A 16,703-nucleotide genomic window follows, 5' to 3' on the forward strand; every position below is an offset into this window, starting at 1 on the left:
TAAAACAATCATGCTTAGTGTGCTGAGGGCTTTTGTGAATAAAGTGGATAGCATTCAAGAACAGATGGTCAGCATAAGCAGAGACCGAAATTTGCAGAAGATAACCAACAAGAAATGCTAGATTAAAAAAAAAAAAAAAAAACAGTGGCACAGAAATAAAGAATGCGTTTTATGGGCTTGTTTGTAGACAACGTGGCTGAGGAAGGAATCTTTGAGTTTAAGGGTAACTCAGTAGAAACTTCCAAAACTGAACAGAAAGGAGAGAAAGGAGACTGGGAAAAAAAAAAAAAAAAGGCAGTAGAACAGACCCTGAGGAACCTCAAGTGCATATTGCTAAGCAAACGTAGCCAAACTGAAAAGGCTGCATACTGTTTGATTGCACCTATTGATATTCTGGTAAAGGTGAAGCTGTGCTGTGGAGGCCCTGAAATGATGGGTGGTTGCCAGAGGTTGGGTGCAGGGAGTGGCAAAGGGTGAGTGGGAAGAGCCCGCAGGAGCTCTGGGCAGTAAAATACTCTGCATGAGGGTGTAGCGGGGATACTTATACATTTGTACAGCCTACAGAGTATATAACCTCGATAGTGAGCCCTACCACGAGCTCCCGAGTCAGGCAGATGATTGTGTCCTTGTAGATTCGCCAGTTGTCACAAAGATTCCATTTTGGTAGGAAATGTTGAAAACAGAGGTGGCTACCTCTGTTATGTTTGGGGGCAGGAGGTTTTTGGGAGATCTTTGTACCTTCCACTGGGAACCTAGGACTGAATCTGGAAATATTCTGTCTGCTTCTGTGTTCTGAAAGAAGTCGTAGACTATTGGTATAATTTTTTTTCCTTAAATGCTTAGTGCAATGCAGTAGTGAACCCATGTAAACTCTACTTTCTGTTTTGAAGGTTATTTATTGATTCAATTTCTCTAATCAATAATGGCCTATTCAGACCAACTGCATCTTCTTGTTTGAGTTTAGCCAGTTGCATCTTTCTAGGAGTTAATCTCCTTTATTTAAGTTACCAGATTTGTGGACAGAGTTGTTCATGGTATTCCTTTATTATCATTTAATGCCTGTTGCATCTGTAGTGTTGTCCCTTCTTTCATTTCTGATGTTAGTAATTTGTTTGCTCTCTCTTTTCTTCCAAGTCTAGCTAGAGGCTTAGCAGTTTTATTTATCTTTTCAATGAAGCAGCTTTTGGTTTTATTGAATTTTTTCTTTTAATTTCTTGTTTTCGATTTCGTTGATTTCTGCCCTAATTTTCCTTCTGCTGACTTTGGATTTCCTAAAACAATGCATGCAGTGCTCTAAAATTTCCTGTAAGCCATGTTTTCACTGCATCCCACAATTTTGTTATGTTTTTATTTTAGTTTACTTCACAGTAGTTTTAATTTCTGTTTGATTTCTTCTTGGACCCTGGTGTTATTGTTCAGTCTCATGAGTTTGAATATTTTCCAGCTATCTTTGTGTTGTTACTGATTTCTAGTTTAATTCTAGTGTAGTCCAAGAGCAAACACTGTATGATTTCTATTCTTTAAATATGCTAAGGTATGTTTTATGACCCAGAATGTGGTATTTAAAAAATAAAAAACAATTTTTTGGGGTTGGTGCTGTGACACAATGGGTTAAAGCCCTGCAGTGCCAGCATTCCATATGGATACTGGTTTGAGTCCTGACTGTTCCACTTATGATCCAGCTTCCTGTTAATGAGCCTGGAAAGCAGCAGAGGATGGTCCAAGTCCTTGGATCCCTGCACCCACCTGCAAGACCCAGAAGAAACTCCTAGCTTTGGATTGGCTCATCTCCGGCCACTGCAACCATTTGGGGAGTGAACTAATGGATGGAAGACTTCTCTCTCTCCCCACCTGTGGGGAGCAACTGAGACTAGACTAAATTACTGGAACTAAGACTAATTCTATGCATCTGATCTCCCACCATATGGCGCTGAGAAGGAGTAAACAACTTCTACACAGCTGCCTCACCAATTTGACCAATAAGCTGCAGGAGCTGATCCTGCTCCTGATTGAAGGAGAGCAGTGTGCTCGGCATGTGGGCAGCAGAGTTGGGATTGGTGGAAGAGGACTATAAAGGAGGAGAGAGACAACATGCACCAGGGAACATCTGAGGAACACCCGAGGAACATCTGAGCAGCCCCCGAGAGAGCCAGCCGGCGGTGTGCCTCTCCTCCGCAGAAGTGGGGAAAGCGGCGGGGGTGCCGCCCCTCCGCGGAGGTGGTGGGGGGGGCCGGCAGCTAACCCGGGACTGCGTCGTTCCTCCTCGAATGGGGGAGCAACACGCACCCCCTCCTCTCTCTCTAACTTTGCCTTTCAGATAAATCTGTGTATTTTTAATTAAAAAGAAAGAGAGAGCGAGCTTCCTTCTGCTGGTTCACTCCCCAAATGGCTGCAATGGGCCAGGGCTGGGCCAGGCCAAAGCCAGGAGCCAGGAGCTTCATCCAGGCTCCCACATGGGTGCAGGTACCCAGACACTTGGGTCATCCCCTAGTGCTTTTCCCAGGCCATTAGCAGGGAGCTGGATCAGAAGTGGAACAGCCAGGACTTGAACCAGCGCCCGTAAGGGATGTTGGCATCACAGGCCATGGCTTTACCCACTATGACACAGCGCTGGCCCCACTAATCTGTCTCAGTGAATGTTCTATCAGACATCGAAGAATGTATTTCTATGGTTGCTAAGTGAAATAGCCTATATATACCAGTTACATCCAGTTGTTTGATGGTGTGGTTGAGTTCAGCAGTGTCTTCACTGATTTTCGGCCTGCTGTATCCCTTCTGATAGAGGGATATTGAAGTCTCTAATTCTTGTATTGATTCATCTGTTTCTCGCAGTATCTCTGTCACTTTTGCCTCCTGTCTCTTCATGTTCTGTGGTGAGGCACATGCACATTAAGGATTGTTTCGTCTTTTGGAGGACTCTGTTATGGTTATGTGATACCTTTCTTGAACCTTGGTAACTTTCCTTGCTCTGATGTCTGCTGTATCTGAAATTACCACAACCATTCCTGTTTGTTTTTTTCAGTTAGTACTGCCATGATATTTTCCCACCCTTTTACTTGTCTGTGTCTTTATAATTAAAGTGGGTTTCTTGACACCAGCATATGGTTGCCCTTAATTTTTTTTAAGATTTACTTATTTATTTGAAAAACAGAGTGACAGAGAGGGAGAGACAAGGAGAGATCTTCCATGCACTGGTTTGCTCCCCAAATAGCCACAACAGCCACTGACCAAAGCTAGGAGCCTAGATCTTCCAAACTGGTCTCCCACGTGGGAGGCAGGAGCTCAAGCGTTGGAGCCATCTTCCACTGCTTTCCTAGGCAAATCAGCAGGGAGCTGGATTGAGCGTAGAGCAGCTGTGACTCGAACTGGTGTTCTTATTAGATGCCAGTGTCACAGGCAGCAGTTTAACTTGCTGCACTACAACGCTGGCCCTAGGCCTTAATTTTTTATCCATTCTTGTATCATTTAATTGATTTATTTACACTGTTAACATGGCACGTTATTTTTTTTTAACTCTGCTCTATTTGTTGCCTTTGCTCTGTTATTTTTTTAAAAATATTTATTTATTTATTTGAAAGTCAGAGTTACAGAGAGAGAGAGAGAGAGAGAGAGAGAAAGAGAGGTCTTCCATCTGCTGGTTCACTCCCCAATTGCCGCAATGGTCGGAGCTGCACCGATCCAAAGCCAGGAGCTTCTTCCAGGTCTCCCATGTGGATGCAGGGGCCCAAGGGCTTGGCCATATTCCACTGCTTTCCCAGGCCATAGCAGAGAGCTGGATCAGAAGTGGAGCAGCCGGGACTCAAACCAGTGCCTATATAGGGTTATGCCCGCACTACAGGCAGCAGCTTTACCCACAGCACCAGCCCCTGTGTTATTATTTTTATCTCTACTCTTTTTCTGCCTTTCATGGTTTTAGGATTAGCATCTTACATGATGCCATTTTCTCTCCTTTTGTAGAAGATAAGTCATACTTCTTTGTCTTTAATGTTTTTTTCAAGGTTTCTCTAGAGTTTGTTAAATATATTTACAACTGATCGAAGTCCATTTTTAGATAATACTATATTCACAGGTAGTCTGAATACATTTTAGTAACAAAATAATTTAATTCTTCCTTCTCATGCTTTATATCATTGCTATTGATCATTATACTTGTATATAAGCATATATATGATATATAAGCATAGATAATCAAGTACATTGTTGTTTTTTTGATTTTGAGCAATTAGTTGTTAACTAAGAATAAGAAAAATGAAAGGTTTTATGTTCCCTTCATCTATTTCTTCATCAATGCCTTTCTTTATGATGGTCTGAGCTTCTGACCTGTATTACAGATAGAGCACAGCTAATCTCAAAATCCAAAATTCCAAATGCTCTGAGCATTTGTTTATTTGAAATGATACATTTTGAGCATTGAGGATTTCAGAGCATTTCTGCTTTCATTTTGGAGCCATTCAGATTAGTCTATGCATGTACCCCAAAATCCAAAAATTCCCCAAACCTGAAACATATGTAGTCCCAAGCATTTTAGATAAAGGATGCTCAACCTGCATTTTGTATGTCTCTCAGGAACTTCTTTCAAAATTCTTTACAAAGAAGATCTATTAGCATAAAACTTCTCAACTTTTGTTTGAGAAAGAAAATTGATTGCTAATTCACTTTTCTAAAAAGGATTTTATATATTTATTTATTTGAGGTAGAATATTACAGAAAGATAGAGAATAATGTGTTCCTTTCGCTACTTCACTTTCCAAACAGCCTCAATGGCTGGTGCTGGGCCAGGCCAAAGCCAGGAGCTTCTTCCAGGTCTCTCATGTGTGTTCAGGGGTCCAAGCACTTGGGCCATCTTTCCCAGGCTTTCCCAGGCCATAGCAAAGAGCTGGATCTAAAGAGAGCAGCCAGGACAGGAACTGGTGCCCACACAGGATGCCAGTGCCACAGTTGGGGGCTTACCCTACTACACATAGCACCAGTCCTCCTAATTCACTTTTAAAGGATTATTTTGCAGGTTACAGAATTTTGTGCTGGTGGTTTTCTTTCTTAATGCTTTAAATATTCGCTCTACCCTTCTCTTGCTTCCATGATTTCTGGGAAGTCAGATGTAATTCTTTGTTCCACTGTAAAGTATCCCTCCTCCCCCACTTCCTTCATAATTTTTTTATCTTTGATATTCTGTAATTTGAAAATGATAGGCCTAGGAGTAGTGTATTTGTTTGGCATGTATGCTGCATGCTTTTCTTTGAGTTTCCTTAATCTGTGGTTTGGTGTCTAACATTAATTTGGGAAAAATCTCAGTCATTTTAGTTACTTTCCCTAGTTCTTTTTCTCCTCTCCTTTTTTTTAAAAAAAGATTTATTTATTTGTTTATTTGAAAGGCAGAGCAACAGAGAAAAGATGGGACAGAGAGAGATCTTCCACCTGCTGTTTCACTCCCCAGGTGGCCACAATCGTAGGCCAGGCAGAAGCCAGGAGCCAGGAATTCCATCTAAGTCTCCCACAGGTGGCAGGGGCCCAAGAGCTAAGACCATCTTCTGCTGCCTTCCCAGGAACTTTAGCAGGAAGCTGGATCAGGAGCAGAGTAGCCAGCACTCAAACTAGCAGTTGCATATGGGATGCTGGGTAGCAAGCATGTGACACCTGTTAACAATTATCCCATGGTCTTTGGATATTCTGTTCTGATTTTCCAGTTTTTACACTCTTTGTTTTTCAGTTTTGGAGGTTTCTGTTGATACATCCTCATGTGCAGAAATTCTTTCCTCAGCGATGTCCAGTCTACATGCATATTTGTATTTATATATATATATATGTGTGTGTGTATATATATAAGCCTATGTATATATTTATGTTTAGTATTTAAATACTGAAATTACCAACTCCATGTGCTTTATCTTTCATTATAGTTCCTGGTATAGTTCTATACAAAAATTTAAATTAAATTTTACTAAGTAATGTATTAAAATATACTGTATGATATAGTGTCACAAAAAGGTAAAGGTAAAGTGGTAAATAAGTGAGCATCTGTCAGTGTATTCTCAGTGTAATACACAACCGCATTTTGTTAGAAAGGGTGGTAAAAATGCTATCTTAAATATTAAAGTGACCATATTAAGTGTTAAAGTGATCATATAGATAGGATTAATATTTAAGGGATCATATAAATAAGATCAAATATCTGGCAATAATAATAGATAGAATTAAAAAGGAGAGAATGTTCCAACATGGGAAGCAGTCCATGCAGCAGACTCACAGAATGATAATCACTCTAAACAGCACTCTGACCTCAGAATCAGCCCTTAAGGCATTCTGGTCTGGCTGTAAAGCTCATGAGAGCATTTCAGGCATGGAATGCCAAGACACTGTGGCAAAAAATGTCCTACATGAAGGATCTCTGTGAGAGAGACCTCAGTGGAAAGAAGTGACCATCAAAGAAGGATGTACTTTTCTCTGAAAAGAGGAGAGAACTTCCACTTTGCTTATGGCCTTGCCTAAATACTGATGGAGATTGTGGATTCAAAAGTCTTTCATAGCCTTGGCAGCTCATGTCAGGGGCCTCGGGTGATCCCTGACATGATGCATAAGAGTTAAATTAATAACAGGAGTCACTGTGCACTTACTCCCCATGCAGGACTTCTATTGCAATGAGTTACATTATGAGAATTAACAGTAAAACTTTTTCTCAAACAGTTTTTGTGTGTGTGTATGTGTGCAAATTGTTGTATAAAGTTAATTGTAAATGAATCTTAATGGAGAATGGGACTGGGAATGGGAGAGGGAGGAGGAGGTGGGGTGGGAGTGGAGGTGGCAGGGTGGGTATAGTGAGAAGAATCACTATATTCCTCAAGTTATACTTATGAAATTTGTAATTTTTTTTTGACAGAGTGGACAGTGAGAGAAAGAGACAGAGAGAAAGGTCTTCCTTTGCCGTTGGTTCACCCTCCAATGGCCGCCATGGCTGGCGCACTATGGCCGGCGCACCACACTGATCTGATGGCAGGAGCCAGGTACTTATCCTGGTCTCCCATGGGGTACAGGGCCCAAGCACTTGGGCCATCCTCCACTGCACTCCCGGGCCACAGCAGAGAGCTGGCCTGGAAGAGGGGCAACCGGGACAGAATCCGGCGCCCTGACCGGGACTAGAACCCGGTGTGCTGGCGCCGCAAGGCAGAGGATTAGCCTAGTGAGCTGCAGCGCCGGCAATGAAATTTGTATTCATTAAATAAAATATTTCTTTGGGAAAAAAATAAGGGAAATGGAGTGTGAGGTATATGGAAACTCTGTCTTGTCTTTGTAACTTTGCTTAAATCTATTTCAAAATGAAAAACTATTTTTCAAAAAAAAAAAAAGAAAGAAAAGTACTTATATATTATATTCAGTCAGGTCCCTGAGCTAGATCTCAGCTTAGGGCAGTGGTTTTTTTAACCAACCCCAACAATCCTACTAGAATTCTATAATCTATACTTATGTCCCATAGAAAATAATAGAGAAAGTCTTTATGCTGGAGGGCTAATGACAGTGATTGTCTCTGATGGTGCTGAGATTGTATAGGATGAGCAGCAAATGCCTCTTTCTAAGAAATACAATACTTTTTAAAATAGCCTTTTTCTCTCCCCCTCCAGTTTCTATACACCTGTAATAAGCTACAGTAAACAAGAATCTAGGGAAAGCCTGTGTGCTATTTTCTGTGAGTTTTTACAATTACTCTTTGGGTGGCAAGAACAAGATGTAATGTAAGTATTTTTCTTCAGTGACCTCAATAGTTCTATTCAAATGTTTGTTTATATTTTTCTCTAATTAAAGGAGTAACACATGAGTTTGAAAAACACTTGAGTTGGTAAAGCATTATAGTAGTCTATACTGGTGTTCACCAGCTATTTCTGGTTCTCTTCCTAGGTATGTGGTAGGATTGTTCAACCCTTCCCTTTTTAAGTTAGGGCAGTGCTGTGACTTTTTGTGTCTAATGAAATGAGAACAGAAGTAACGTGAAACTTTAAAAACTAGTACATGATTTGCTGCATTACCTTTATCGTACTGCAGTAACTATGGAAGCACAGAAATGGAGTCTCCATTCTTGTGCTACGAAGTAAAGACTACGTAGAGTAGGACCTCACCCTCTCAGCTAACTTGCTCAGGGACATGGAGCATGTATTATGCCACAAGGATTATGAGAGGTATGGTCTCAGCATAGCCTACTTTATGGAGGAGTGTAGTCTTCACATCAAAACAGTGAGTTCTGATGGCAACTAAAGTATAAAAGATCTGATGGGTTGGCCCCGTATTCTTTTGGGGAGGGAATATTTATTGTACATACTTGTCTATGATAATATTCATCTCAAGATGATCACACAGAGTCATTTTTACATGTCAACATCTTTTTCTTTGAAGTTAAGCTTTTCCCCAAGGCGTTTTAAAATACTTCTGTAAGTATCCTTCCACCTGCCAATATTAGTATTGTAAGATTCTTAAAAGTAGTAGCCCTCACTACAGTATGTATCCTTTTGTCAACAGATTTTGTTGAGGATGCATTTATTTCAGATGCTGCATCCAAGAAGACGTTCAGGGGACTCCAGAAAGATTGGAGGAAGTAGCTGGAAGCAAGCAGGGATCTAAGACTGTGAAGCACTTTGTTCTTTGAAGTCCAACTGCTTTAATTATTAAAAAAATGATCTCTTTTATAATAATTTGGCTATATTTAAAGCTTAACTCTTAAATACTGTATCTGTTGGTGAGCTGGATTAGATGTTAACACTTTTAAGCTTACCACCACATTACCTTATGCTACTTAGTTATCTTTATTTTTACAGCCCTTATAATAAAACTTCTCTTCTTAGTAGCAGAATATTTCAGTTCCTCCAGTATACAAGTACCCGTTCTTATTTTTTACTAAGATCTATTTTCAATTAACTTTATACATATATGAGTAACTCTGTACTAAGTAAAGAATTCCACAAATTGTATGCAAAAAAAATTGCTCTTCAGCAGTGGACAAGGGCTATTCAAAGTCATTGAATCTCGAAGTATTAATTTCACTTCTGTAGATTACCTTTTAGGTGCTCTATTAGTTATCACAGATCAGGGAGAACATATGGTATTTGCCCTTTTGGGACTGGCTTATTTCACTTAGTATGATGTTTTCCAGTTTCATCCATTTTGTTGCAAATGAGAGAATTTTGTTTGTTTTACCACTGTGTGTATTCAATGGTGTAAATATCCCATAATTTCTTTATCCAGTCTTCAGTTGACAGACATTGGGTTGATTCCATGTCTTAGCTATTGTGAATTGAGCTGCAATAAACACAGGGGTACAGATAACTCTTTCACATGATGATCTCATTTCCCTTGGGTAAATTTCCAGGAGTAGGATGGCTGGGTCATATGGTAGTCTGTATTCAGATTTTTGAGGTATCTCCATACTGTCTTCCACAGTGGCTTTACCAGTTTACATTCCCACCAACGGTGGATTAGGGTACCATTTTCCCTACATCCACACCAGCATTTGTTGTTTGTTGATTTCTATATGAAAGCCATTCTAACAGGGTGAGGTGAAACTTCATTGTTTTGATTTGCATTTCCCTGATGGCTACTGATCCTGAGCATTTTTTCACGTGACTGTTGGCCATTTGGATTTCCTCTTTTGGAAAATGCCTGTTTAACTCCTTTACCCATTTCTTAACTGGGTCGTTTGTTTTGTTCTTGTTGAATTTCTTGATCTCTTTATATATTCTGGTTATTAATCCTTTATCAGTTGCATAATTTGCAGATAACTTCTATTCTGTCGGTTGCCTCTTTACTTTGCTGATTGTTTCTTTTGCAGTACAGAAGCTTCTCAACTTGATGTAATCCCATTTGTCAATTTTGTATGTCATCAATTTTAATTATCCCAGTTATTGCAGAAAAAAAATTGTCATCACATTACCAGCTTTTTTCAAGCAATTATAATTTATAAAATAACAAACTAAAAGCTAGGTTTGCTTTATGCTCTTTATTAGAAAAATCTAAGCTAATGCAAAAGTCTAAATTCTTTTGCAAAGACAGTGGACAGTGCAGAAGAGTAAGATTCTATTTTTGGTTCTCTCTCCCATCACCATCTACCTTTTCATTCCAGGGTTTCTTCAGCAAGCGTCTGAAAGGCTCCATCAAGAGGACCAAAAGCCAATCAAAGCTTGACAGAAACACGAGTTTCCGGCTTCCATCCCTTCGTAACACAGATGACAGGTAGGAAGCTGATGTGCTTAAAACAGAAAGCAGCTTCAGAGTGGAATTTGATGAGGCGTTTTGTTCTTCCCTAACCTTGCATCAAGACAATTAGATCCAATACAAAAGTTACTTTTTTGTATTGTTCATAGTAAGATATAAATTGTTGGCTCAAATGCCTAACCAGTTTAAAAATCTTACAATATGGAAGAGCTTGTGGATGCATGAGAAGTAATTTAAGAACCAGTGCTGTTTCTATGGCATCAAGCTCTAGTAGTCAGAGGTGTATCCTTTTTAATTGGTAGGATGAAGATGACAATAGCCAACATTTTTTGAGCACTGTACTGGATGCTTTATATACATTATCTTGTTTAATCATGATAATGACACTATGTAATAAGTACTATTATTGTCCCTATTTTATAGATGAAGAATCTGAGGTGCAGCGAAGTTGAGTAATATTGCCTATGGACATATAACCAGTAAATAGCAAAAACCACATTTGAACTTGGGCGATTTGACTGCAGAGACTGTTCTTCACTGTTTTCTTGTTCTGTGTGTACAGCATATAGGAGCAGTGTTGTTAGTCTACAGTTACATCTAAAAGACATACAATGAAAAGGAAGCATGGATTTCAGTAATTAGCACTACTAATTTGGGTAAACCTCAGACATATAGCTCACTGAGGATAACATCCTTCTAAAGCTGTTAAGTGTATCCTAAGACATATTTTTAGTATTTCATGTCTCCATAATCTTCAAAATTTTGGAAATAGTGCTTTTTGTATAAGCACATCATCACAAACACTGATATTTATTAAGTGCTTACTATGTATGTGCAAAGTACTTTAAATGTAATCTCTGATTTACAGCAACCCCAGATATTATTATTACCTCACTTTATATGTGAGGGACTGAGGTATAAAGACATTGAGACGTTTGCCTAGGTCACACGGATAGCAAATAGTAAAGCTTGAATTTTAACTCGAGTCTGCCTCTCCATATTTGATATCCTTATTTTATACTTTGAGGTGTTTTTTATTGTTATTTGTTTTGTCTTACTTTCACTAAGTGAAATGCATTATTTTCACTTATCTGCCTAACAGAAGTAAAAATCATTGCTTTACCATGCAGAGAACTACTGCCCTTGCTTGAGATGAAGGAACTTGTCCTCCATCCTGACTCGATGAGGGAGTGCCGTTGTATTAGCGCTTTTTGTCTCTGAACCGTGCTGAAGATGCTCTTTGAGGTTACAAGTCCATTCCAGTTTGATGTGTAATTGTATTGCTAATTATCTGTTTCATGTCTGTTTATTTTAAAGTAATTGTTAAAAAATTGATTTTCTTCTCATATATTATCCTTAGTTTATTATTATTCTACAGTTTTCAACATTCCAGGAATTAAAAATATTTTGAGTTGTAGATAAATCTCACTAATATAGAATGTCAGATTTTCTTTAGAATATAGACTTTTTAAGAACAAAGATGTTGGGGCTGGCATTGTGGCGCAGCAGGTCAAATCACTACCTGTGATGCTGACATCCTCTATGAGTGCAAGTTCATATCCCGGCTTTTCCGCTTCCAATCCAACTCCCTGCTAAAGCTTCTAGGAAAGCAGCAAAAGATGGCCCGAGTTTTTGGTCCCCTGCCACCCACTTTGGAGAATCAGATGGTGTTTCTGGCTCCTGGCTTCAGTCTGGCCCCACCCTGGCCATTGTGTTCATTTGGGGAGTGAATGAGTGGATAGAAGATAAATGTGTGTTTATATGTGTGTGTGTATCCATGTCCCTCTGTCTGTAACTCTGCCTTTCAAATAACTAACTCTTAAAAAAAAAAAAAAAAAGGATGTTGTATAGCAATTAAACATTCAATAGCCAGTTTCTTAAACTCTGCAGGATCATGTGGAAAAATTGGAAGACAAGGAGAAGGGTTTTTTATACATATATTTTATTTCTTAACTCTGTATTAAATATTACCTTCTGTGCTTGCTCCAATTCCATGTTGTTTTAGATAGCCCATGGGAATTCTTTGATTGAATTACTAAGAGATTATATTCTCCTGGAGTCTCTTATATTGCTCTTACATAGTTGCTGCGTTGTTAGCTTTTCCAGTGACCTAAATTTATAATATATGATTTCCATGCTGCTATGCTTCAGTCAGTAGCAGTATCTGTGCATCCTAAACATGGCACAATAAAACAGTACTACTAGATTTCAAATATTAGATAATCCTTTTTGTAAAAAAAAATCCATTCGCATTACAGAGGTTCCTGGACAGAGAATTTTCCAAAACTGTATTCTTGCATCAGGATGTACTAACTAGAATTTAAATGTATTACATTTAAAAATTAGAATTTCTTATCTTCAGTCATCTGAAGACACAGAAAACTAGAACTGTGGTACAAGGTATTAATCAACTGGGTTATTTGAATTAGTGCCCTTATGGTGTGACCAGATTTTCCAAGGACCTCTGGATTTCTTGGGTCATATGTACCGATTGAAGAAGTCATGCCTTTTCTTCCAAAATGGAATATAGTGTTTAATAGCAAACCATTTCTATTTTTATATCCAATCTACAGAAATGGTAATCAAATGCAGTAAGCAGCCTTTTTTTCCCCAATGTATAAATTGTACAGAATGTGCCTAAGTGTTCATTGTTGGATAGAAAGTTTTAGTATCTAAGTAGCGAGAATAAAATTACAGTTCCTTTTCATCTTGCCCATCTCCCCACATAAATAACCTCATTAACTCTTAGTGTATTTTCCAACCTCATTTAAAATCCAGGGGCAGATACTTGGCAGAGCTGTCATAGCACCACTTGGGACGCCTGTCTGCCATATCAGTGTATCTGGGTTCAAGCCCCAGCTCTGCTCCCAGTTCCAGCTTTGCACACCATAGGCGGGAGCAGCTGATGGCTCAATCACTTGGCTCCCTGCCACCCATGTGGGAGGTCCAGTTAGACTTCCCAGCTCCTGACTTCAGCCTGGCCCAGTCCCAGCTGATGAATATCTCTGCTCTCTCCCCTTTTCAAATAAAAAAATAAAATAAAATGTAAATGTCCATAATACTCATACATCTATCCATGTGTATATGTTGCATGTTTTTATAAAAGCAGGATCATATTGTACATATTACTCTATCACTTGCTTGTTACTGTAAATGTTCTGTACACTTTGTTCATGAGTACATGTACACCCACATCATTCTGATTCACAGCTGAGTTCTTCATACGCTGCAGCGTCTTTAACATAATGCACTCACTTCTCTATTGAAGGGCGTTTAAATTGTTCCCTTTCTGGCATAAAATAAGGAAGTAATGCACATCTTTGAACTTGCCCCTTTTTGTGCCTGTGTGACTGGGTTAGATTTCTCAAGTGGAACATTTGGTAAAGAGAAAGTACTTACCAAATTGTCCTTCAAAAAAGCTGTATTCATTTTCATTCCCACCACCAGGTTAAAATTACCTTTATCCTTCAAACAACTTTTTAATTTAACCAATGTGAGGAATGAATAATAGAAGTCCTGCTGCAGTATTTATTATGTGCCAGATGCTCTTCCAAGCACTTTACACATCTGCCGTATTTAATGATCACTACTGCTCCATGGGGTAGTTGCTCTAATAACCCCCATTTTGAAGATGAGAACACTTAGATAGGGCAACCAATAAAGTACCTGAATTCATACACCTTAGACAATGGCAGAACCAAGGTTAATACCCAGGCAAGTTCTAGACCTGAATTCATACACCTTAGACAATGGCAGAACCAAGGTTAATACCCAGGCAAGTTCTAGACCTGAATTCATACACCTTAGACAATGGCAGAACCAAGGTTAATACCCAGGCAAGTTCTAGAGTCTATGTTCTTAACCTTTACTGCATATTGCTTCTCATATGAATGGGGGGGGGGGCATTATTTTGTCTTAACTTGTATTTTGCTAATGTTTACTTTCCTGAACATCCTTTCTTGCATGTTCTTCTGTGACTTGCCTGTTCATTTCCTTAGCTCATTTTCTGTTGAATTATTTATCCTTTTTCTTTTCAGAGTGGTACTTTTTATTATTGGTTTGCATGTTGCTAAACTTATTTCCTAATCTGTTTCTTGTATTTTAAAATCATGTCTTTGAATTATACTGATGTTTTAGATTTTCCGTTGGTCCAATCTATCAGTCTTTTTCTTTGTGACCAGGCTTACCTAGTCAAGTTTGATCAAAACTAAACGATCCCTGCACTAAAGAGTCCAGGGAAATGTTTCTCACTAAATTCTTAATGCTGCTATGCAGATCACCTTATCTCAGCCTGAGTCAAAAGGAAAAAATATTCTATCCAGACATTCCCAGAGAATAATGAAATAGTGAGTATGATAACTGCATACTTTATCTGCCTCATACCATTTTTAAAAGATAAAACTGTTCTCTTCAGGTCTGAATTAATGCTTTAAGGTGGCAGGAAAGCATTCTTAAATGAATTAATTTTATTTAAGGAAAGTTTACTTCACGGAGTAAGCTGTGCAAAGTGCCGTACAGCATTTTAACATGCAGACTTGATTGATCACTAAGACCTCAATGGCTCCCGGTTTGTCTTGTCAATAATCCACAAGTCATAAACTCTTATGAGATCATAGTAGAATTTGATACCAATTGTGCTTTGTGGCTCACTTTAAAAATGGTCTTTAAACTCAAATTTTCCAATGTGAGGCATAGTTATAAGAAGTAAAATTTTGCTAAATAATATCAAATTTCTTGATATCAAATTTATGACAGTTGCATACAAGCTAGCATGGCTTGTGCTGCAGGCAGATATAGAGACCCAGAGTCTCAGCTCCCACCCTCAGGGAGTCCATGAGAGATAAACGCCCCCAGAGGAAATGGCATAGGTGAATTGGGAAAGAACTTAGAGGGCCACGGTATGTGAGTCGAACCTTAAAGAACAGATACAATTTGGACATAGAAACAGACACAGGAAGAAAGCTTATTTTACAGTGTAAATAATGAACTATAGAAGTGTTGCAAATTACAGAGTTTGAAGAGAAATACTGATTAGTTCACGATGTATAAAGGGCAGAGTAGGAAATAAGATTAGAAAGATGATGATTCCATTCTTAAATTTTTTTTCGAATTTTATTTATTTGATAGGCAGAGACAGATAAACAGAAAGTTCCCATCTGCTCATTCACTTTCCAAATGCCCATAATAGCTGAGGCTGGGCGAGGTCAAACCAGGAGCTGGGAATTCAGCCCAGGTCTTCCATGTGGGTGGCAGGCACCCACCTACTTGAGCACCCACCTGCTGCCTTGCAGGGGGCACGTTAGCTAGAAGCTGGAATCAGAAGGAGAGCTGGGGTTGAACCAGGCACTGTGATACAGAATGTTGGCGTACTAACTGGCAGTGACTAGGCCAAATGCCTGCCCCAAGTTTCTGGTTTTTAAGTTGATAAGAAAATTGTTGTTTTTATTTTTCTTACAGATTATTAACATAAGAAAGAGAAATATAAACTCTATCTTTGATGAAACTAGGAAAAATCTGAATAATAGATTACTTAAAATTAGAGGACAATCAGATGTAGTTGCAATTCTGAAAATAAGTCTCTATCACTTAGGATTCAAATCAGGTGCTAATTAACAGAGACCCAAGATAGTAATAGTTTTATTTTCTTTTTATTTATTTATTCATTCATTTGAAGCCAAAGCTGGACCAGGAGTATTCAGAAGAATAAATCCTGAGAGGCACTCACTCCCAGGTGAATGCATGGCTGTGAGTTTCCAGTGAACACACAGCAGAGAGATAGCACCTTCCTTTATAGACTAGCGGTCAATATAGTACAAAGTGGTGGGAAGGGGCTTGGGGCCTGAGCTAAAACTGCGATGCTATGCTAGAGGGAGAGCTTAGGCTAGTTTTTTTTTTTTTTTTTCTCCCAGAAAGCTTTTATTTAAGGAATTCAAATTTCATACATTTCATAATTACAACTTTAGGAACATGGTATTCCTAAATTCCTAAATCACATCATATCCACACTCCCACCCCCTTCCTCCTCCCTCTCCTATTCCCATTCTTATTCTTTACTAACATCTATTTTCAATTAATTTTATATACATATGATTAACTCTGTGTTAAGTAGAGTTCAACAAATAGTATAAAAAAAATTGTTCTTCAATCTTTGAGACAAGCACTGTTCAAAGTCATTGCTTCTCAAAGTGTCAATTTCACTTCTGTAGATTGCCTTTTAGGAGCTCTATTAGTTATCACAGGCCAGGGAGAACATACGTTATTTGTCCTTTTGGGACTGGCTTATTTCACTTAGTATGATGCTTCCCATTTTCATCCATTATATTGCAAATGACGGGATTTTATTTTTTTGACACTGTATAGTATTCCATGGTGCTCATGTCCCATAATTTCTTTATCCAGTCTTCAGTTGACAGACATTGGGTTGATTCCCTGTCTTAGCTATTATGAATTGAGCTGCAATAAACATGGGGTAGAGATAACTCTTTCATGTGCTGATTTCATTTCCCTTGAGT

At 38.7% G+C, this 16,703-nt stretch overlaps 1 protein-coding gene across 12 annotated transcripts in view; it reads left to right on the forward strand.

Moving 5' to 3' along the window:
- RASAL2 (RAS protein activator like 2) overlaps positions 1 to 16,703 on the forward strand; it is a 419,600-nt gene that overhangs the window by 335,835 nt on the left and 67,062 nt on the right. For all 12 annotated transcript variants that reach the window (XM_051856990.2, XM_051856991.2, XM_051856992.2 and 9 more), the window contains one exon: positions 10,100 to 10,209. In XM_051856990.2, coding sequence (XP_051712950.2) covers positions 10,100 to 10,209 — 110 coding nt within the window. The remainder of the gene's footprint in view (positions 1 to 10,099; positions 10,210 to 16,703) is intronic.

This window comes from Oryctolagus cuniculus, chromosome 7 (genome assembly GCF_964237555.1).
Source record: "Oryctolagus cuniculus chromosome 7, mOryCun1.1, whole genome shotgun sequence".
NCBI lineage: Eukaryota > Metazoa > Chordata > Mammalia > Lagomorpha > Leporidae > Oryctolagus > Oryctolagus cuniculus.